Here is a 23756-nt window from a genome sequence, read left to right on the forward strand (position 1 = left end):
TTGCTTATAAAAAAGAAAATTCTATTTTTTAAAGCTGTACATTTATTTAATTTTTTTTAAAGTAAACTCCACCCTCAGCATGGGTCTCAAACTCATAACCCCAAGAGCATGAGTCATATGCTTTACCAACTGAGCCAGCCAGGGACCTGAAGAAAATTCTATTTTAATTAATATCTGAGCCAGTAATTCTACTTCTAGTACCCTCTCCCCAATAAGTGGAGAGCTGTATAAATAAACATGTTCAAGGAAATTTATTGCAGCAGTATTTATGAAAGCAACTTAAAATTCCCGCAAAGGAGACAGGCTTAAATAAAGTATGGAATAATCACGCCATGGATTATTTTACAGAGGTTCAAAATTACGTTTTTGCAGAATAATCAATGATATGAGAAAATGCTTTAGCTATAGAGCTCAAGGTTAAAAAAAACTAAGATATAAAAACTGTACATGGAGCAGGATTCCAAAATTTCAATTACAAATACATATAGATACATATATACATATACCACAAATTGAAAAATAATTAAAAGAAAAATATACAAACATTAATACTTGTTATTTTTATGTAGTGGGATTATAAGATATTTTATTTTTTCATTTAAAGTTTTCTGTATTTTCCAATTTTCCCCAAATTACCAGGTATTGCCTTTCACATTTAGAAAAATAATAAATAAATGCTACTACTAATAATGTGAAAGTGAGATCAAAGGGGTTCCAAAAGATACAAACATCAACACTTGAATGTCCTTATTTGTTTTATAAATGGCTAAATCTTCCAGCTAAAAGGTTTTTATTTCCAGTAGAAATAGTACTTGTGTTTTTTCCTTGACTGGATTTGGATAGAGGATCGACAGCAACGTACTTGATTTGGAAACCTCCTGCTGTCACTGAGGCGTCACTTAGAAACTTCAAGGTCATGACATTTCCTGGGGAGACGGGGGAGCGCAAAAGAACAAAGATGTTACTCTACTTTGATTTGGCTGACAGTCCAAGGACTCATCATTCTTATAGGAGAATATAAAAATTCATGAACCAGACTCCCAGGATTCAGAGCTGGATTCTGAAGCTGTGGAATCTGTATTTCCTTCCATTGTCAAGTATAGCAGGGTGGGCTACTTCCCTATCTGCTCTTCTGGCCTTTCAATCTGTCCTACGGGAAATTTTGTCTATTCTGTTTTAAAAAGTATTCTTTATAGAAGGAACATCCACTGAATTACAGAAGAATGGCAGGCAGTTTAAACCAGTGAGGTATGGATGGATTATTTATAAATGATGTTAAGGTAACAAGCTTTCCAATTGTAAGAAACAAACCCACAAGGCTAACTCCCTACTTTACATAGAGTACCTAAATACGTTTTACCTGCATTAAAGACCAAAATGTGCTAAAAGGGAAAATTTATTACATAAAATAAAATATAGGTATATATATATATATTTTTTTTTCAGGAGGTAAAGGCCTTCTTCATCCATATCAAAAATCCAGAATTCATTCCAGGAAAAAACTCACATAAATTGAATTCTAATGTTTGCCAAGCACAGCTTTAAGTGCCTTTCATCTATTAACTCATTTATTCTCCACCACATCATGAAGTGGATATTAAAATTTTAGGTGAAATCGAGGCACAGAGAGCCTGAGTTGCCCAAAGCTACAAAGTCAATGTGGCAGAACCAGGTTTGAACCCAGGCAGTCTCTGCTTTGGTCAGTTCATGCTCTGATCCACTACACTTTTCTCAGACTTGGAAGAGTTGCCTAAATTAAAAACAAACAAACAAAACACATTTTACAGATTACTCAACTAGTTGATATACAAATTGGCAACTAGTGCCAGCTTGGCAGCGTCTATCAACATTTAAAATGAAATCACTTGTGACCCCAAAGTTTCACTTCTAGGAATCTCTCTTTAAAAAAAAAATAGCACCACTAAGTAGAGGTTTAAAAATATCCAGTGAAACATTAAATAGTGTAAGAAAAAAAAAAAAAAGAAACAACCATCTGTAGGATGTTAAATATTGGTACATGACAAATTATATACAGTACATCCATACAGTTACCTACTAGGCAGTCATTAAAACGAATTTGAATGATCTACATATTATATGCTGACTTGGAAATACTTCCATGGTATGTGTGTATATAATGTTTACATAATACAGGAAAACACCTGAAAGGATGGCCACTACACAGTTATCCAATGCCTTTCTTGGGTGGAGACAGATGAGAAGAGTGGGTATACTCTTACTCTATATACCTTTTATTAAAGGGATATAGTTTATGGCTAGTTCTTAGTTCATTCTTTTTTTTTTTTTAATATAAATATTCTGGAGTGAACGAGGACATATTTAAGAAGAAAACTAGGGCCGCCTGGGTGGCTCAGTCGTTAAGTGTCTGACTTTAGCTCAGGCCATGATCACAAGGTTTGTGTGTTCTAACCCTGCATGGGGCTCTGTGCTGCCAGCTCAGAGCCAGGAGCCTGCTTCAGATTCTATGTCTCCCTGTCTCTCTCTAACCCTCTCCTGTTCGCACTCTGTCTCTCTCAAAAATAAATAAACATGAAAAAAATTTTTTTAATAAAAGGAAACTAGATCAACTGTTAACAGCATTATACTTGACTGATAGGATTATACTTCAAATGTATTTTAAGTGTTTTTCTATTACTTGTTAGCAATTTCCCCCCTCTTGCTGTTTTGCTAAATCTTTGGCTGTTAAAACACTGTTTTCTTCTGTGTGTTCATTTGTTTCTCTTTGAACCATAAATTTTATGTTGTTGCTTTTTAGTTTCTTGCAATTGTGCTAGAAAGACACTGATTTGTTTATGTTTGCAGTAAGTGTAGTCTGTTTTAGACAAAACAAGAAAAATGTCAAGTTTCAGGCAGTTGACTCTCCCTGTTTCTTTTTTTCCTTCTTCAATAGGATTCTCATCCCCCAACTACCTCCTACAGATCACGTCTTCCTTTTAACTTTCTGTTAACGTAAAATATTATCTCAAGAAAAGAATGATATAAATAATTTAATAAGTTGCCCTTACTAGGGAAATTGTGACATAGAGAATGAATGAATAACATTTAAGCATTAATCATTCAAGAATGGAATACGAAGTTCCATCTTTTGTAAGAATGATGCATAAATAAGAATTTCATGCACCTCCAGGCTAGGGTGTGGGAATAATTTAGCTAGCGGTGTCTGAGCTTAAGGACTACTTAGAAATTGTAATTCGATGTATTTTGTTGTTTTTAGTTGCAGAAACATTGTGATAATTTTGTAACTTGGAGGAAAAATAGAGCAAGTAAGAATGCCAACTACTACTGCTGGGGATGGAAATAACAAGAAAAAAGTAAAAACATCTAAGGAAGTAAAGGTTCTTAGCTAGAAAATAGCAGTTTGGGGCAATGACAGTGGAATTTGCTTATTGAACTAAATATATAGGACTACAAGCTCATTGCTTGAGGCGGATTGCATGGAACAAAGTACAGAATCATCTGCAGTAGTTAAAAAGGTTTGGAGCCCATTGCCTACCAGAGCTCGCCTTTTGACATGTACTTTACATAATTAGCATATTAAAAGCTCTCTGACATCTTCCATTAAAGAGACTTGTTTAACATTGTTTAACCCAATGTTTCCCAAATTTACTTGACCTGAGAGTTCTTTTCTCATTCAACACGTATTAAAAATGTTTCCTAGAACTACGTTCTTTATAACACTCTGGAGAATGCTGTACTATGATAAAAATGCAGTAAGTATGGCACAAAATTTTTTTTACTGGAAGTATTTTTTAACAGCTTTAATGCTTTTGAGAATACTTTTCAATCCTTTGTTGATGAAAAATTTTGGTCTATTATTACCAGATTTTATGGAAATCATAAACTACTGCATCATTCAGGGATTTCCAAGACCATCTCTGACTGTGTTCCTGCACATGATGAGTCTACACATTTTTAGTGTTAGGAGGTGGCATAAGTCTGTTTTTTCTAATTTTTTAAAATGTGTATTAATTTTTGAGACAGAGAGTGAGCAGGGGAGGGATAGAGAGAGAGGGAGACACAGAATCCAAAGCAGGCTCCAGGCTCTGAGCTGTCAGCACAGAGCCCGACGCAGGGCTCGAACCCACAAACTGCGAGATCATGACCTGAGCCAAAGTTGGACACTTAACCGACTGAGCCACCCAGGCGCCCCAGTAGAAGTCTTTAAGAAGAAATAAACTATGCATTTTACAAGCTAGCAGGCTACTTCCGCTCCAATTGTTCTTTCAACTTTTGAAAGAAAATAGTAGTAACTATGAAGTTCTTCACTTTCTGAGACACTGTGGGAAAACATAATCCTACACCTCAATTTTGAGCCATTACCTGTACTAATGATGTCTTCTGGAAGCTCATCTCCACAGTATCTGAAAGGGAATTTAAAAAAAGAGAAGTCACACAAAAGAATATTACACAGCTATTACAAGTGGCTCTCACCTATAATTAGAGGCCTTCATTTTCCCTAAATAAGCTCATTTTCCTATTATTTTATATTTTTTATTGTTTTGGTTTTTTAAAACTTGAATTTATAAGAGAGAAGAGGAGTAAAAACAAAGTTTGTTGTTTAAAATAACCTCACAGTATTAATGAGATTCTTAAAAAAAAGGACATGTGGCATTTCTACTCTGTGTACTTGTAAAACTATTTGTGCAGTCGACAATTTGAACATATTTGAAAAATTTTTAAATTTGTTCCCGATTAATCCCGTAAAGCTTTCTTCTCAGTTAAAGAGGAATAGGTGTATGGCTGATAGTATTAATATTCTGAATTTTAGAGTAGACTAATTTAAGTGTGGAAAATTATGTTGGACCTTGTAAGAGGGATTGATTTTTATCTGAATCATGAGTTGAAAGGAACTCCCTTACACATTATATTAAAGGGAAGGATTTATGACATAATATAAATCCAATAAATAACAAATCAGTCTATTGAAAATCCTTTAAAAATAATATGTGATTATATCTAGAGCTGTAATTGATTTCTGAAACTAGGTTTAAAATAAAAATATCATCTTGATTCTCAAGGTAGGATGTCCATTCTTTCAATAAGTACTTAGCTCATAATTTCTCCAGCCCTGCTTCATATCTTCTCCAACCTGTTTGTTAAAAACTATTTGAATTTTTTCTGTTACAGTAGTCTGTCGGCCAAAGAGCAAAACAAAACAAAACAAAACAATTTCCCTCTAAAAATTGTTGTTCATTTATGCAAGAAATGCTTGATTTTTCTTTGCATTTACATTACACATTTCACAGTCACAGCAAACTACTGTGTCTGTCATTTTTAATTGTCCCTGCTACCATTTTCTTTCATTAAATTACTGTCATGGATAATAGAAAATTGATTACTGAAAGTCTATTGATAATGGATAGTAAGATATACATTATTAAGTGGGGCTATAAAACACATACTTATATACTTTTTGATTTGTAATATTTTGAGAGACATTCAAAGTTTAAACTATATTGAAGATTTAGGATGGGAACACAGAAATATTGTGTCCCAGCAAATATTGTTTCCCTTGAAACACCAAGGGAGAAATACTGAGGAAAGGAGCACGTGTTTTAAGGCAAAGAAAGCTATTTTAAAGAAGATCTTCATTGTATGTTTAGGTAAATTGTATGACAGAAGGGGCTATACTTTGCTTATTCTTACATTCATAATGTTTAGCACAATACTTTGTACACAGAAGAAAGGCAATAATTACTGGATTTATAATTATTTTTAGGAGGTTGATAGAAATTAGAATACTTTGAAACTTTCTCAATTCACAAGTGTCTTCTTCCTCCTGTTGTTAATTAAATCTTGAGGTCTTTTTAGATAGACTATATAATTCTTACTGCTAATTACTAAACAGTAATCAAAAGGTAGCTATCACTATTTTAAAAATATGAACATGTAGCAGCTGACTGGCATAACATGCTAAGAAAAGTCTTTGCTAAAAAAGGTTATGGTGTTGAGGTGCCTCAGTGGCTCAGTCAGTTAAACGTTTGACTCTGAATTTTGGCTCAGGTCATGGTCTCATGTTTTGTGAGTTCAAGCTCCTCATCTGGCTCTGTGGAGCCTACTTGGGATTCTTTCTCTCTCTCTCTCTCTCTCTCTCTCTGCCCCTCCTTGGCTCTTGCAATCCCACGTGTGTGTTCCCTCTGTCTCTCTCTCTAAAGACATATAAACTTAAAAAAATAAAGCACAATTTTTTTTTTTAAAGAATATAGTGTTGCAGAGAAGTATAAATACTGGAAAATCAATAACTGTGGGAACAGGTAAAGAAAATTAAAGAACCATCAAACAAAATATTGGATGTATTTTTAGCTTTTTATATGGGGAAACACGTACCTTCCCACGAAGCCATGGACATCATCGTAACTGTCATATATTTCAACATAGTCAGCCAAGCAAGCTGGGTCATCTTCAAGGTCAAAGTCCAAAAAGCTCAGGTGAATACGCTGACCATACTTGAGTCTAATGTGCCAGTAGCAGACCTGGTTATCATCGTACTCATTTGGGAAGCCTGGAGATTTAAAAATTCGCTTTGATTCTGTAAAGACACCACCACACTCTTTTGCTGTAATGGATGAAAGAGAAAGAAAGAAAGAAAGAATTAGAAGAAATATTATCTTTGTTTTAAACTGATATGCACTTCTTAGTGCCTATTTATTTCCTTTAATGAAATATTAAATATATATACTTATTAAAGAATAAATGAATTTTTTCATTATTCATTGCTAAATTTTCTCAAATGAATATACATGGAATTTTTTAAAAAAGTAAAACACGAAAAAACAGCAATTTAATTAATTGTGCTCCTGTTTACTTTTTTCCCTTTTTATCTTTTCAGCTTAGAATGTACAAGTCTCATGTGTATATATTTTGATGAGTACATATCCCCCTGTTACCAACAGCCTAATCAAGGTGGCTGGAATTTTGTCCTGTGGTGTCAACAGTGTGTCTTCAAGGCTTTTGAACATTTAGAATAATGAGTCCAATAAACTCTGTCTGGAAAATCAATATAGAATTTCAGGATCACAAGGGACCTTGGAGGTCACTGTAATTTAGTTAAAAAGAATAATTTATAATCATCCTATACTCCTTTTACTGGCTTTAAACTAACATCTTAATCCTCATATTTGAGGATTTGGTGGAGATATTCATGTTCGTTATTTTTCAAGTAATTTATCATTTTCTGTATTTCTGTCATGCCTTATAACCTGGTATGAGAACAAACCAACAAACCAACAACCTCTGCCAGTGATTTTACAGGGTGACCTTGAAGGAAAGGTATGAAAGGCCGTGTTTAATTTAAATTTCAGATCAGATAAGTGTCTTGTGTCCTGAAAAAAAGTACAATCTGGAAACTCAAAAGAAACATGAGTGGAGGTGATGGTGGTGACTGTGAGGAACATTTGAATATCTTTCATTGTATCACTTAGAGGCTTTTTCCACGAATGTTATCCTTTAAAAAAACAACTATTTTTTTTTAAAAAATTGGGTTAGAATCCTTAGTACTATAGAAGTTAAGGAAGCTTATCTCCCTAAAGGCTCCCAAAAATCTTAGAAATACAGAATGACAAAAGAAAGAAGGTCAGAGATCTAGTCTGAGCTCTGTGACCACGGGATACTTCAGTTTCTTCATTGGTAAAGTAAATATAATCATGCCTCTCCTATTACCTACCTCTTAGGATAATTCTTAGGATAGTAACATGGAAGATAACTTAAGGGTGTTACGTAAAATGTAAGCGGTTCCTATTGTATTATTACATATTATATAACACATAGTTTATATGTGTGCATGAGCATGTGCAGTGCCAGCTTTTGGAGTAATTTGCTCTGTCCCATATTGTCCTATCTTTGTTGTCTCTACAGTTAGATTAGGAAACAATTCAAATATTGAAAAATTTGTCTATTTAGTTCTATTCAGCTCTCTATTGATTAATTGATAATGTTGCTTTATTTTTGTGATGCTGTTATGATTTTTTCATTCCAATTATTTTTCAGTGAACTGTTCTTCTCCCACTGCTAGTTCAGGTGGTCCCTATGCCCCTTCAGGCTCACCACATCCTAAAAAATCAGCAAGTCACTGAATCCAAAAATAAGCTGAGAATTGAGTAAGAACAAGTCTCTCAGGATTCTGTACTAATATTCCCAGAGTCTATGAGAAACAAAAGCAATTTATAAAAATTTGTAAGTTAAGGTGGCGCTTATAAAAGGGCAAGAGAATTCTATAAGAACCTTCCCATTAGCACTTCTCTCTCTCTTATGTTTTATGTATTCTTAAAAGAGAGACAGAGTATGAGTGGGAGAGAGACAGAGAGATACAGAATCTGAAGCAGGCTCCAGGCCGTGAGATGTCAACACAGAGCCCAATGCAGGGCTCAAACCCACGATCCATGAGATCATGACCCGTGCTGAAGTCGGATGTTTAACCAACTGAGCTGCCCAGGCACCCCCCATTAGCTCTTCTTTATCTCCCCTAGATCTTGACCTATGGAAATGATTGAATAGATGCTCAGAGATCCTAAAGTTTATCAAGCAAAGGAGGAATCAGGGAATATACTTGGAAATAGAAGTTACTGTTAAGAGTAAGCAGAAAGTTGCTTTTATAAATATATTGAAGAAAAAGGAAGAGAGGAACAGGGAGGAAAAGAAGATATATGAACTATGAATAATGCCTAAATATAGAACTGAATATAACATAGGTTTAATGTATGTGAAAGTGATTTAAAAATTATAGTCCTACAGAAATGCACTGTAAGTATTTATTCATATTTTGTCTCGAGTGGAAATGAATGGATGATGGCTCTAGGCAAAATTCTTTTCTACTTAGAATATACATTATTTTGAAATAAAGATTAGTTACAAACATGAGAAACCATTTTCCAATGGTTAATATGATTAAATAATAAATTCTATAATAATATGTTAGAACTTCATTATAACTCACTATAACTTCACTATAGGGACTTTCTTATAAGATAGATCCAAATAAGGCAATACCTTTGTGATTATAAATGTGAGAAAGACTTGGTAACACGTTATAATTCTTTGTAGTATCATCCTGGGGAGAATATATCCAAAAAGAATAATCTATTTTTTTCTCCAAGAACATGAATAAAGAATAACTCTTTCGAGTCATTATGTTGAATGAATTTTCTCTTTAAAATTTTCCTAGCCACAGTCAACCATGGAAAAAAATATGAATAAAAACATACTATATAATGATAACTAGTATATACAGCATATAATTGTGAAAACAAATCACAGAGTGAGAGTTGCTTAGTTTGGTAGTTTAAGAATTTATGTACAAAAAGAAATTAGGGGAAGAGTTTATTTTGTCTTTTTTTCCCATTCTATCAAAGAGGTAATTTTGAACAGGTAACATTTGTAGTATCACTTTGTTGTGTTAGCTAATTAACCATGATTCCCCCCTACTCCCCTTTGTGGTTGGGAATAGAAAAAGATGTAGCATAGAAAAGGCCTGAGTCTGTGATCCTACATGCCTGTTAATTATTAGATGTCTGAATTGGGGTCAGTTATTAGACTTTCAATTTCCTGATTTCTAAAATGGGTATAACGGTAGCTCCTTGCACAATTGTTGTATTCTGGGACAGTGTAGATGAGGAAGGAGCATGAGTCAGTGTCTGGGATGGCATAAGCATTCTGTGAATGGTTGTTATTTTTTTTTTTAAATGTTTATTTTTGAGAAAGAGAGAGTGCAAATGGGGGAGGGGCAGAGAGTGGGGAGACAGGACCCTAAGCAGACTCTGCACTGCCAGCAGACAGCCCAATGTGGATCATGACCTGAGCTGACAGCGGACGCATAACTCTCGAGCCACCCAGGCGCCCCTGAATGGTTGTTATTATTAATAATTATCATCAGTAAGTTGATTTATCTCTGAAAGAAGGAGCCATTTTTTTAAAAATAATTTCTCTTGTTGTTATTGTGTCAACTGGTTTTGCAAAGTATAAAATTATTATTTTTACCATACCATGTGGGTTGTAGCAATAGGCATCCCATCTTTCACTCCTATTAAGACGGACTCCGTAATCGATAATACCAGTTTTTCCAAATCCACAGTTGGGCCCTGGTTTCACAATGGGGTATCCAACTCTGCCCTTGGCCATCCACCCAGCGGCACAGACATGAAATCCTGCAAGAGAAGGAAAAGCTTATAGACCTAAATGGTAAAGTCCCTCAGCTGAGTGAGGGTCAGCTTAACAAAAATGGCCCCTTCTCAACTGCCCAAATCCAGTTATGGAAAAGGAGAAAAACTGTTTCCTTCCTTCCTTCCTTCCTTCCTTCTTTCCTTCCCTGCTTCCTTCCTTCCTTCCTTTCTTATTTTCTTAAAAAATAAAATACAGTTTAAATACATATAAAATATAACATCTGACATGTACTAGAAAATGACATTTTATTTGAAAAACCAAGAGGAGGGTCACCTGGGTGGCTTCATTTGTTAAGTGTCTGACTCTAGGTTTCAGGTCAGGTCATGATCTCATGGTTTGTGAATTTGAGCCCCACATTGGGCTTCGTGCTGACAGAGCAGAGCCTGCTTGGGATTCTGTGTCTCCCTCTCTTTCTGCCCCTTCTCTGCTTGTTCTCTGTCTCTCTCTCAAACTAAATAAACTTAACAAAAATTAAGAGGAAAAAAGAGGCAGGTGGACTGGATATCATAATACCATGAATATGAGAACAATCCATGTTCAGAGCTGGCTTCTTTTCACAAATGACCTATCTAGTGGCATGAAGTAATTTCTGAAATTACCCATCAATCCTGGGAATCTTTTTTTTCTAATGATAATTTAATTAATTTCTATTTTAGAATCAATTAACATTTGCTAATATTTTTGCAAATCTCAATAGGGCTAAAAGTGCTTATAAATTTCGAACAAACCCACAGCCCCATTTTCCTTGCTCAGATACAGAGGCTGTTTAAATATTTGCCACTGCCATCCAAGAGCAGTTTTATTAGAGGTCCAGGGTCAGTAAAGGCTCTGGCCTTTGTATGCATCTTTCTGTTGCTGTGTTACACACAGCCCTATGGGTCTACACAGAGCAATCTGCTGGAGAGACTTTTGGGACTTTAGAGAACATCTTTATTTTTATCCTGAGTAATATGTAATAATAGCATAAGCTTTGCCAGGTATTTTTCTTCCAGCAAAGGGATTTCTTCCATGGAGAAGAAAGCTCTGAATGGGGATTGCCTTTTGGATTTTCCTATTTGTCCAGGAAAGATGGTTGTGGTGCATTTTTTTTTCAAAGAAGCAACTAGCATTAGTTAATCACTGGGTTTACACCGAGTCTCCTGACATCATCTTCTCAGTTTCTTTTTTCTGTCATCTTACAACCTGCTTATCTTCCTTTTGATCCTAAAGTACAAATGTATTATCTCACTTAACTTTTAAAAATTGGGGAAAAAAAGCCACTAAATTCAATATTTCTTCTACTAAGCAAATTTCTTTGTAAAACTCAACATAGTAACATTTAACAGCTGAGGAAACCCACACTTGGACTTTAAGAAGAGACAGACTGTTATAAAAATAAATAGAAGTGGCATTAAAATTAATGAGGAATTGAAATGATGTTGACATAGTGATATCTTTGTTTTCCTTTGGCTTTTATTATATCAGCTCCCAATGGCTTGTGACCCCAAATAAGCTGCTAGTACTAAGAACTTTCCACTAGCTCAAGGAGACAAGATGGGAGAAGCCAGACAGCAGAGATGTCATAGGGCTTTAGAGAAACTATCAGAAGGACTGGAGAGAGCAATCTTATGAAGGGGTTCCAGAAAGGTGGGATTCCCCCCCAAAGGTGAAAAAGAAGAAATAACATTGTTAAATCAATTACCAATTTTTCTGGCTGCCTCTAGCTGCTTGTAGGTGGCAAGCTGGCCACCTTCATATTCACACACCGCCTTGGCTTCTGCGTAGGTGAGCTTGTATTTGCCAGACCGTGCTTCTCTGTGGTATACACCTGCTGCTTGCTCTGTGAATTCACAAAAGGCCATGAATGCGCTATGATCCATTCTTGTGAAACAAAGGAAATTTTGTGGTCTCATCTAGAAGGTTACATCAGCTATTGTTCCTGCCAAAGTGTTTCCTGGATCAGTGGCCTTGGGTGGCTAAGTTTTCATTGTTAGAAAGCTTTGGGGAAAAAAAATTAGAATGAGGGGAATTTTAGGGAAATTTCAGGACAGAGACAGAAACTTGAGGCTAAATTATGTTTCTGAACTGATAGCCTGAAGGAAAGCTGTAATACAACATTGTATTTCTATACTAGCAAAAGGTGAGGGAGTTTTGACTTTTTCAAGCTTTGTTTTAAGTTAAATAAAAAATCAGAAAGGTAAACAATAGGGGGAAAGGAGGTGAAGGCAAAAATAAAATGAAAATGGATCCATTATGCAGGATCACAACGATTGAGGAGAATAATCTAAAATATCTATTTGAAGCAAATGACTAATGCAACATAATTGAGAATTTAGTAAACAAATCAAAAACTAAGGAAAGGTTTGAAGGAATCCAAAGCAAATAAATATTGCATGACGGAAAAAAATAGATTCAAACACAGCAGAGAAGAAACTGGGCACACCAAACAACCAGTTGGTGTGTTCTTTTATCCGGTTTGTGTTTTTTAATAATTTTTTTTTTATTTTTATTTATTTCTAGGAGAGAGAGAGAGAGACAGCGTGAGCAGGGGAGGGTCAGAGAGAGAGGGAGTCTCAGACTGAAACAGGCTCCAGGCTCCGAGCTGGCAGTCAGCACAGAGCCCGACGCGGGGCTCGAACCCACGAACCGTGAGATCATGACCTGAGCGAAAGTCGGACGCTTAACCGACTAAGCCACCCAGGCGCCCCCGGTTTGTGTTTTTTAGTTCACATGTTGTTCCCAACATATTTTAGGGACTAAGTCATAAATGATTGTCTTCCAGTAGATCACTGTTTAAATTGTTTTGAGTTTGGAGTGCATTTTGCCATAGAAACAATGAGAAAATATTTCCAGGACAATAATCATAACATTAGTTCTAATAGTTCTGTGTAGACTATCAGATTATAGTTAAGTCTTTGTACCCTGACCTGTACAATCAGCCACCATTAAGATCATTTCCAATGAGGGGGGCATTGGGTGGCTCAATCCATTAAGCAACTGACTCTTGATTTAGGCTCAGGTTATGATCTTATGATTTGTGAGACTAAGCCCAGCATCAGGCTCTGCGCTGACAGCAGGGAGCCTGCTTGGGATTCTCCCTCTCCCTCTCTCTCTGTCCCTCCCCCATTCATGTTTTCTCTCTCTCTCAAAAATAAATAAATAAACTTAAAAAAAGAAAGGGATCATTTCCAATGAAAACACATATTCCTTGGCGTGCAGCACGACACAAGCTAACACTAATCTAGTGTTAGGAAAGTCATTGCTTACTCTCTTCTTTAAACTGAAGCTGACATTCCCACAGTTTAATAGGAGATGCGGCTTGGCATCTGTCCTGTTTTCCCCGGACTGCAGGGGAATCCTGCTCTTACATATTCTATGGTAAAGTCCCATCACTTACACTTAGTCAATCTGATGCTCTTGGGGCAGTGAACACAAGAAACATCAAACTTATCTCTCTGCTTGAAAGTTGCCTGCTGCCCAAGTGTCCTTCATATGGTAAAGCCTCATTAACTGACCTTTCTCCAGTTGCCAGTTTGGTCATTTTGAGAATATATGTGAGTTTTGCTAAGTTCTATGAATCAAGTCCTATTCTCAGGCAACTTGGACACTAGTGGGCAATGGGGATACCTTTATTTTGAAGTACAAAAGTACTAGGGCTTTTAGTAGAGAAGGAGTACATTTTGAACTTAATTATGTATCATAACAGATTATCAAAAATGTCAAAATTGTATCTATTCCCTGAGAACATATACTATGAGATCTTTATTAGTAGGAATTATTTTAATGTTTGCAAACATTTCTCAAACTAAGATTTCCTTGGTATTTTACTCCTTAATCAAAAGATGATGTTTATAGGAAAAAAAATTAATGAACAGAGGTTTTTAAAAAATAATTTTGTGTTCCTCCCAGTAACTTAAAAAAATTTCTCGTACTAGAACTCATTAGTAATAAGATAATAATTTAAATATGCTATCATTTTAAAATCATTAAATAATATTAATATCACACATTTTTCCTGAAAGAGAAACAAACTTCTATTATTTTGCCTTATGAACAGGTTGAGAACTCTTGTAATATTTGACAATTTTAAGCAGACACTCATTTGGAAGTATTCCTCAATTCAGAATTTTAAACTACTAAGATGGTCCTTGTACAATGAGTCCTAATTTTATTTTTTTTATTTTTTTAATGTTTTTATTCATTTTTGAGAGAGATAGAACCTGCATTAGCAGGGGAGGGGCCCAAAGAGAGGGGGACAGAGGATCTGAAGTGGGCTCCATGCTGAGCCAAGTGACGAGGGGCTTGAAATCACAAACTGTGAGATCATGACTTGAGCTAAAGTCAGACACTCAACCCACTGAGTGTCAGGCACCCAGGCACCCCGAGTCCTAATTTTAACAGTTTTACTTTTCAGAAGAAATAATAATTTATTGATTTTTATCATCCATAGTCATTCATTAAAACTGAATTTCTATTTAACCAACATGTTTCTCTTTTGGTTACAAAGGGAAAATAGTAGCCTGTTGGCTTTGGTTTGTCCACCTGGTTCTTCAGTGGACAAGTGGTGTATGACTGCCCAAGCCTCAGTTTCCCCATCTATCAAGTGGGAATAATGATAGCTAGTTTTGGAATAAATAGACCATTAAAACTCACAAATATAACTTCTCGATCCTAGTAGGAGTTCATGATAATGTTACTTGTCCTTCTTTTTGACATTCAATACAGTGGTTGAAAGGAATTGCTTATCTGTGCAATTTTGATTTTCATAATCTATGTAAACTAGTTGAAGTGTCTTGTCCTTACTATTAAAAAATACTATTTAAGGAATATTAATTACTATTTAAGGAACTGGAAGATATCAGAGTTACAAAAGAATCTTAAGGATCCCCTGCTTCGTTTTACTAGTGTGGAACTGACACCAAGAGTTTAAAATGCCTTGTTTGGGTTAGTTGCTAGCAGATTCCTGCCTTCCTGCCCAACTCTCTTCCCTCTCTAAATAGTTTCTAATACCATATTGACCTAACCAACTGTAAACAATTTGTGTTAGGCTGACTGGTCAATAATTTGTCCCAGATTGAAGCAATTTGCAATTACCCCGAGCCTCGGATTTCCAGCATACTGTTAACATTTGGGTGTGCTCCTCTCTACCTCTAGGACAGAACTTCTATTGTCTAGTTTCACATTTTTGTAATATACAGCATCACTTAAAAAAAAAGCTCCAAATTACTTGATCATTAGAGAATTTGACAGCGTTTCAAGATTTATGCATATGGATTTAATTGTTACTAGCTTTATGGCAGTTTTTTTCTGTTTCTAACAAATGTGTGTTTATTTCCTGAGTTTGATGATGTGCAAGGAAAATAAACAAAGAGACTTGTTCACTCATCGAGAAAGTCCCAAACACCATCTTGACCAAATGGATTGCACCGTTCAGCATGAAACTAGTTCACTGGCTCAAGCTGAAGAAAGAGGGGGCAAGGCTCTGCATTGCAAATCGAGCTTTTTAATGAAATCCGCATGGCTGCAGTTATTACCAGAGAGAAACATGCTGAAAGGGAAAATATTCCATGTCCATGTGCAGCTTAGCAAGCATAAAGCCAAGATCTAGGTTAATTTTGCTTTCTCTTTACTTCTCTATTTTATACAAGAATTTGTCAATTTTCTTCTCAAGTAATTGAAAATTTTTTCACTATGAAACACGGTAATGAACATAAAGCCATATTAATTTATGTCATGAGACAGCATTGTTTAGAGTACTATACAGGGTATTTTGAGTTTTCTCTGTCTGGTCTTTTTTTTTTTTTTTTTGTCTATTTATATGCATAGTTAGGCCCATACCATTCCTTACATTTAACAAAACAAAATAACAAAAGAAACTTTCCTTGTCTAACAAAAGGGGTAGAAAAGTATTTACATGGATAGTTCAAACAAAAGAAATCAGAGTGGTGAGACTACATTCAGAAATACAAGCCTTTTCCTTTTTTTTTTTTTGTTTGTATTATAAGCTGGCTGCGCATCCAACTAGTCAAAAGATGTTTGGAAATAGCAAGATATACCTTATAGGTCAGAGTACATGAGCAAAGATTTATAAAATTATTGTATATTCAACTTACCTGTTATGTTTCTGATATGATTACCTGTTACAAAATCTGAATGAAAATGCATCAAAATAAAAAAAAAATGATGTTTTTATTTTGCTAAATTTTCCCTACTATTACCATCACATCTGCTTTGAAAATGTTAAAATTTTCACATGGAATATAAATATTAGCTTCTATTTTCTATGGAATAGTTCACTTTATAAAAAACTATTTTTAAGTTAGAAGGCAAGGATAGCTTTCTTTAAAAAGAGGTATATGCTTTCCAATAGCTGTTTTTGCTCAGCATTTTCTTTGAAAACATCAGCCTTGAACAGAACAAAAAAATTTACTGCTTTGATTCACTTCTCCATGAATTCAAAGAAGTAACATCACCAATAAGAAGCTCATGAGTGAAGTTTCTTACCAAGCCATATGGAGTTATGAAAAATTCCATTCTTGAATCCCCATCCGTGAGCCTCTTCCCACAGCAAGACAAATAAGTAAATTAAGATGATCATATCTCAGTTGTAGAGAAGTTATAGCCTGTTTGGGGCTGCTCAGGATAAGTTCTCAGAGCAGAGGCTGAAATGTGACGGGAACATCTGGTTTCCACATCGTTTAAATGGTTTTTTTCAACTGTGAGGTCAGCAAGTACTCTCCAATGGCGTTTTTTGCTGTAGAGTTACACAATTAACTCAGTGTCTGGAGCAAATCCTCTGACTCATTTGCATTGGCAACCAAAATGAAGGATATAGAATGATCATCAACATTTTAAAATTCATTTACTCAGAAAGTGGTTCGTTTATTCTGCCTGTCACAGACGCTTTTCTCTTAGGAAGTTTGTGTAACTTGGTGCAGACTCAGCAGTGATTAAAACAAAACCAAAAAAACTTCAGTAGGAATTTTAAGAAAAACCTTGAATGTCTTAATTGCAGTAAGTCAATTATAGAGTGTGGGGTTTGGGGTTAAACACTTACCTTGAACTTGACGATAAGTTTACTGTAATCTTCTCTAAATGTTGCCAAGCTTGTATAGAAATTTAAAACAAAGGTGGGCATGGTCTGGTAAACCCTAAACTATCTCCAGTGAGGTAGAATTTCTTTACCCTCTGTGTTTGTCCTGGGATGGATCTGTTGCAGTCCTTGGCTTATTATTGTGGTCAGCAGGTAAATGCATCAACTTCCAGAAAAGTAGCTCAGTTTCAGTGCTTTAGGACATTTCAGTAGCTTTGGGGTATTTTATTATAACACAAATATCCCCAGGCCACAAATCCTTGAAGTTGTGGGAGGAAGGTGGGTGGGTAGATAGTCAAAGTTAATAAAAATATGGCCCTAGCTTCCCCAAACCACTCTGTGAAGATGATCAGAATGATAGGTAATGATTATTAGTAGTAAAGTCACCATGCTTTAAAATAATCCAAGCTTTCCACTTGTTTTGTGTAGAGTCCATGGGACTAGTAATATCCCCATTGCCCTGATACTAGGGGCATTTTCTGTTGATCGAGAGCCATTTTGGGGCAGCGTTTGCCTATCTTTCCTATACATCATTCTTTGCTATTTAGTGTTTCTACTCTTGCTGCCAAATTGCTTACCATTTGATTTCATATTCATTTCTCTCATGCGTCCTTAGGTCCTACAATGATATTGGAATCCTTAGAAAATGCCAACTTTCTGGACACGCCCGGTCTGAAGTGAGCCTGGTGGCTCCCTTAGGTGGCTCTGCACTGAACACTGAAGGCTTGGTCCCATCTCCTCTCTCCTTGAAAGAACAGTTGTGGGGATGTAGGCTAAGGGTACAGAATTTACTGGATGGTCACTGAGGTATGCATAACGTTATTAGGGTTCAAAATCTCTGCTTTGGGCCTGCAGCAAATGAGAAATAAGGGAATTGTATCACAGCCCACTGTTAGGGTTAGAGAGTTTCATTTGTGCAAAGAGGATATAGTCTAGACCAGGTGGGTGTAACTGGGAAGACCACAGGCATGGCCAGAGAGAACAGGATGAATAGAGAGTTAGAAGGAACAAACCATGATATTGCTCTGGAAAGTAGAATTATATGAGTATTTTAAGTTTGTGGTTTACGAAGTAAATATAACTTAACTTGTGCAAAACTACAGCAAAACCATCACAGCTGTCCCCATTTTTTGTCTGGGCATATTTCTTTGGCTGCGTCTTTTCTGCATTTCTTTGAAATACCCAGTTTCTCCTGACTCTTATTTATCAAACATTACTCTCAGAAAAGGGTTGGAAATGAATCTTTACTTAGGTCAAATAACGAACAACAGATACCCATTTTTTTTATTTCTTTTAATGAAGCTCCAAGTATGGAAAGGTGTGAATGTTCAATTTGTTTTAACATAAAAATGTAATGATGGCTTTGAGGGATTAACCCAATCCAGGGTAGAGGATTTCTTTTCCTTTCTCCCAACTCCCCAGTTAAAGTATAAATATTTCCCCTTACTTCTGTACAGTGTTTGGAAATCCTGTCCTCTCTTTCATCAAGCAAATAGAAAACAGTGCCTAGATGGATGTGGTATCTGGTTTTGAGAGGGCATTCAGTTTTATTGTGGAAGAAAAGAGGAAGGTGAAGTTTTTATATGGAAAAGATGTAGTGGGTATGGGTGAGGATCAAGAGGAAGACAAGTAGGAGATGAGGAGTAGCAAAGGGAGTGTGGCCTATGAATTTACCTTTGTGCCTAAGGTAAGGAGGTATCCCCTGACCAACTCTCAGTGCATACTACCCAGGGTATGTCTGGGGGGCTGAGAGAAGGTACACTTAGAAAAGTTCCTTTCAAGGGCTCCGTAGACTACCAAATTGCTGTATCTTCTTAGATGAATGCCATGCCACACGTCCCTGCTTCCCAATCTCTTGATCTGTCCATTAAGGTATACAGTGGCTCCTTTTGAGCCAGTTAGTTAATGGCCGAGAATCCAGCAACACTTTCTGTTTCTTTCTTTTCTTTTCTTTTCTTTTCTTTTCTTTTCTTTTCTTTTCTTTTCTTTTCTTTTCTGGTAAAGGCAGTCTGTGTTTTGATGCTTTTCGGCAATGTTCCACTGCCCATATAGCTCAGTAGCTACTAGATACCCTAAAAACATGGTGGAGAGAACTCCACACATGATTTGGGCTGAGACTGAACTGATCAAGCTTGAGCTCTCCTAGGCCGGCACCGTAATTTAAAAAAAAAAAAAAAAAAAGAGAGAGAGAGAAAGAGACTTTAAAGTAGAATTTCAAATATCTGTCAGAGGATGAGAGGAGGCATATTAAAACCTTTTTTGATAAACTCAGTCTCGGCTGACAGGAAAAAGTATGGAGAAATGTCAGGTGGATATGGACAGAGGGGAGAAAAGGAAAGGAGAGAAGAGAAACAAATACTAAGACATCACATACATGTCTGATTATACTTTAAAAAGACTGGATTTGAATAGCAAGGCATTGTAGGAAAATACGATTCTTTGGCCACAGAATGAAAACTAAAACATAAATTATATCATTTATTGATTATATTTTGCAATCTTGGAAAGAGAAGGAAAAAGCAAGAGGAAAAGAAAAGGGTGGAGCTCAGTGAATTACAAAATATGTCAATAGAAGACATCTTTAAGAACATTTCCAGTAAGACCATGAAATTATACTACAGGAATGCCTCACCCACCCTAAGATCTCCATATGGACTTACGTGAAAATAAAGGCAATAATGGAAACTGAGGTCATTCCCTTCAGCGTAATTTAAAACAATCAGAGAGAAATTCTAATGCATACCATAGAACAAAGTTAAAGAAATAAAATATGTGACATTCTACTCAATTCATTCAATAAATGCTTACAAATCTTCAAGTGGAATGCTGCCAACTTTTACAGGGCCAGCAAGCAGGTTGGGGCCAACGTAGAACTATGAGAAATATATGGAAAAGTGAAAGATTTAATTGTTTTATATCAGAAAGCTTTTAGAAAGTGAATGTGACACTGAAAGAGATCTGAAACTGACATTGGATTTCCCATAGGTATATAGCATGATAGTCATTAGTACTGCCCACTAAGTATTTCTGGATCTGCACCTTCTGGCAGCATGGTAGCTTTGCATTCTATGTTGTTTGGGGGTTTAGTGGGAAAATGTGATTGTTTCCAGCCAATAAGATGTGAGCAGAAATTATATGTTATCTCAGAGCCAAGCATTTGATTGCTGATGCTCCAGAACTCTTTCCCTCTGGCACGGAGGAAAATGCTTGAGGTGGTGGCTGCTCCATCACCTGGATTCCTGATTGATTCCTGATGTTATATAGCCTGAACAAAGTATCAACCTCTGTGGTTTTAAGTCATTGAGATTTTGAGGTTGTTCGTTATTGTTAGCATAACTTGATCTTTCCTGATTTATAGGAAGAAGTAATCATATATGGGTATTAAAGCAAAGGCCGACTTCAGAAAGTTGGGGACTTAAGGACAATCAGATGCAAAAGTTAAGACAAGAAGGAGAAAGAGAAAGAGGAAAAGAGAACAGGAGACGGAGGTAATGATTAATGTACTTAATATTCTCCTTCCGCCCCATCCCACCTCCTTACAAAACACAGTTCCCCAAATCTGCCTCTGATCTGCCTTCCAAGGTTATTTACTGGTACTCCCTCATATGCATTTATTCCAATCAAACTGTTCCTACACCTCTGGTAAGTGTTGCAAACTATGCCTCCTTGTCCCCACCTTTTTCCCTCCCCTGACTCTTAGTGAGACAATCACAGAAAGCTGGGATTTTGTGATTGTGAAGTTGTGATCCTCTAAGTTGGAAACTTAGAGATCACCTGGCTTGAATTTTACCTGTCTTGTGAATCCCTGCTATGCTGCCCTTCTTCTGTTGATGTGAAAACTTTCAGTTAAACTCTGACTCATTTTTGTTATTGAGGCCCACAGAATAAGCCTTAATTACACCTGCTTTCAGGAAAAAGGACTGTGACCTCTAAAGCTGGAACAAAGAAACAAGCACACATATTTGAAAACAACCTTGAAATATGCTCACTTAAAATTTTCTTTTTAAATATTTTTTCAAGTAGTTCAGAAATATTAAGTTCAGAGTGATCCTATCTTGATAAAGGAAGGATATGGTATAAATACATATGAAAGGAAAGTCCAGAAGGATGTACATACAAATGCCAAATATCTCTGCATGGTGGAGTTATGGGTACTTCCTAGTTTCTTCTTTTAGTTTTTTGTTTTGTATTCTATACATTTTTTCCAATAAATACATATTATTTGTGGAGTGAGCAAAAAGTTATGATTCATATACACATATTTGAAGATATTAATTTGATTGACATGACAATGAGACTGTTAAAGAATACAAAAAAACCCTAATAACTAGAACAGAATATTAAAACAGAATTTTACAAGTACCTGAGAAGTTGAGTATTGTGTATTTTACCAGATAAATGAGACATAAGATTAGCAGTCTTTCCAAGGAAAATGAGATTAATCATAATGTGATCAAAGTCAAAGCCAAACCATTGTCATAAATTCATGCTGAGGTTGCCTGGCATACATGGTTGCTTTTGGATAACTCTCCAGGGCACTTGCTGTATATAGTCAGTCTTGACCTTAACCTACACATAAATATTAAATTCTTCACAAATGTTTACAGAGAATATACTTTATGTTAAGTATTATGCTGTATACTAGGTGGGGATATAAAGATTAATAAAACAGGATCTCAAAGAGTTCATAATTTCCTACTTGGAAAATTATCAAGTGGGCTTGATTCTTCACCTGGAAGTTTTTGAAAGGAGTTTAGTTACAGGTACACCATGTCCATTGTCTTTCCATGTCCTCTGACAAGGTGAAGGTAGAATGTACCAGGAAGATAATTGGTCTTAGCATCTTTATACTGATAACACTGACAAGGGCAGCTGCTGCCTCCTGCCACCAAGGGTGGTAGCTTTGCTCATGAAGTATTAGGTATAATTAGTCAGGTGAGTACATCCTTCTTTAAAAGAAATGCTCTATACCATGGAAACAGCTTCACTTTTGTGGGAGGAAGTAATTTCCTCCTTCTCCGCCTTTATATTTTGCTCAGTTGCTATGGGCAAGATCTTTGTGCCTCCTTCTACTCATCATCCCTTCTTTTAGTACAACAGGTAGGGCTGTAGGAAGGAGAGGAATCGAGCATATCTCCCAGATATTCTTTCCCCATGGTTACCAAGCACCACTAGCGAGAGAAGTCTTCTCTCTCACCAATTTCACCCAATCCATTTCCATGTCCTGTGGTCTCTGCCTCCAAAACAAAATGGTGGCAGAAATTGTTAGATGATTACCAAACTGGGTTCCTTTTCTATCTGGATACAATCATTGACTACATATTTCTAGGTGCATGCAGTATGTGGCTAGGTTCTAGTTAATAGAGTGTGGGTTAATTTGATATATACCAGTGTCAGAATAGGGCCATAGAAATCTCAACAAGCAGTCACTCAATTTGCATCTGATGACTAAATGGTAACTTTTGTGGCCCTAGAGGAAACTATGTTCAAAAGGTGGAAGGAGCCTCATTCTCTGTGTGACCAGATACCAGTCAGGAATACCTACCAAAGTTCTACTGTGTTAAGCCACAGAGATCAGGATTTACTTTTATCCTAACTAATAAACTACCATCAAGTTGTATTAGATCTGCCTGCTTTTTAAAAATTCTTTTTAATGTTTCTTTATTAATTTTGAGATAGAGAGAGATGGGGAGAGGGGCAGAGAGAGAGAGGGAGAGAAAGAATCACAAGCAGGCTCTGCATTGTCAGAGCCCAAGGACAAGACTCAGTCTCATGAAACTGTGGAGATCATAACCTTAACCAAAATCAAGAGTCTGACACTCAACTGACTGAGCCACCCAGGAGTGCTGAGATCTGCCTCCTTCTATCTGTATGCTTCCACCCTAGTCCATGACCCCATATTCTTTTGCATGGACTACTACTGTCCTATTTCTGTCTGTCTACTCTTGTTCCCTACAAGTCATTCTCTGCAAAACAGCCTGAGTGATCTTTTGAAAGCATATACCAATCAGAACTTGTAACTTCCCTACTTAAAAACCTATTTCCTGTGGCTCTGAAAATAACATCAGTCTCCTGATGTTGGTTTCTAACCCCATCCCACTCTGGTTCTCTCTCATTCATATCTGCAACCTCCCCTGAAACCTCCCCCACGCTGCTGAAACTTGACCAGGTCAAGCTCATTCCCACCATAGGGATTTTTCAGTTACTCTTTCCTTTCTCTGAAATGATCTTTCACTTCATCTTCTTTCTTGTACTCAAATCTCAACCTAATTACTAGTATCTTAACAAGGCCTTTGTTGCTCAATCTACTGTAGTCTCTTGTTGCTTTTTTGGGGTAGGATCCTATTTTTTAATGGTCTGGTTTATTGAGATATAATTTACATATGGAAAGTCACTTTTTATAAGGTATACTACTCAATGGATTCTGACAAATGCATGCAACCGTGTAACCACCATAATCAAGATGTAGAGCACTTTCATCACCCCCCAAACTTCCCTCCATTTTATC

The 23756-nt window shown here is 36.3% G+C and overlaps 1 protein-coding gene across 2 annotated transcripts; it reads right to left on the reverse strand.

Annotated features, from left to right (window-relative positions):
- Positions 1–631: 631 nt before the first annotated feature.
- On the reverse strand, positions 632–16803 carry TNFAIP6 (TNF alpha induced protein 6). Of its 2 annotated transcripts, XM_077767833.1 has the most exons (6): positions 16660–16803; positions 11858–11995; positions 9999–10160; positions 6349–6577; positions 4342–4382; positions 632–926 (listed from the first exon to the last, which is right to left on the reverse strand). In XM_077767833.1, the coding sequence occupies exons 1-6, from the start codon at positions 16751–16753 to the stop codon at positions 757–759; spliced, it is 834 nt and encodes a 277-aa protein (XP_077623959.1). In that variant the 5' UTR covers positions 16754–16803; the 3' UTR covers positions 632–756. The 2 variants fall into 2 exon arrangements, with proteins under 2 accessions (XP_077623959.1, XP_077623960.1); XM_077767834.1 differs by lacking the exon at positions 11858–11995.
- Between the last annotated feature and the right edge of the window lie 6953 nt (positions 16804–23756).

Source organism: Crocuta crocuta, unplaced genomic scaffold (assembly GCF_008692635.1).
Source record: "Crocuta crocuta isolate KB4526 unplaced genomic scaffold, BGI_CrCroc_1.0 scaffold154, whole genome shotgun sequence".
NCBI lineage: Eukaryota > Metazoa > Chordata > Mammalia > Carnivora > Hyaenidae > Crocuta > Crocuta crocuta.

What these genes read in the sequence shown, in the direction of transcription:
- TNFAIP6 (XM_077767833.1), bottom strand. Translation starts at nt 16,753, where the DNA reads ATGATCATCTTAATTTACTTATTTGTCTTGCTGTGGGAAGAGGCTCAC. An exon ending in TCATAACTCCATATGGCTTG is followed by an intron (nt 11,996 to 16,659) that starts GTAAGAAACTTC and finishes GTGAATTCACAG; the next exon opens with AGCAAGCAGCAGGTGTATAC. An exon ending in GTCCATGGCTTCGTGGGAAG is followed by an intron (nt 4,383 to 6,348) that starts GTACGTGTTTCC and finishes ATTCCCTTTCAG; the next exon opens with ATACTGTGGAGATGAGCTTC.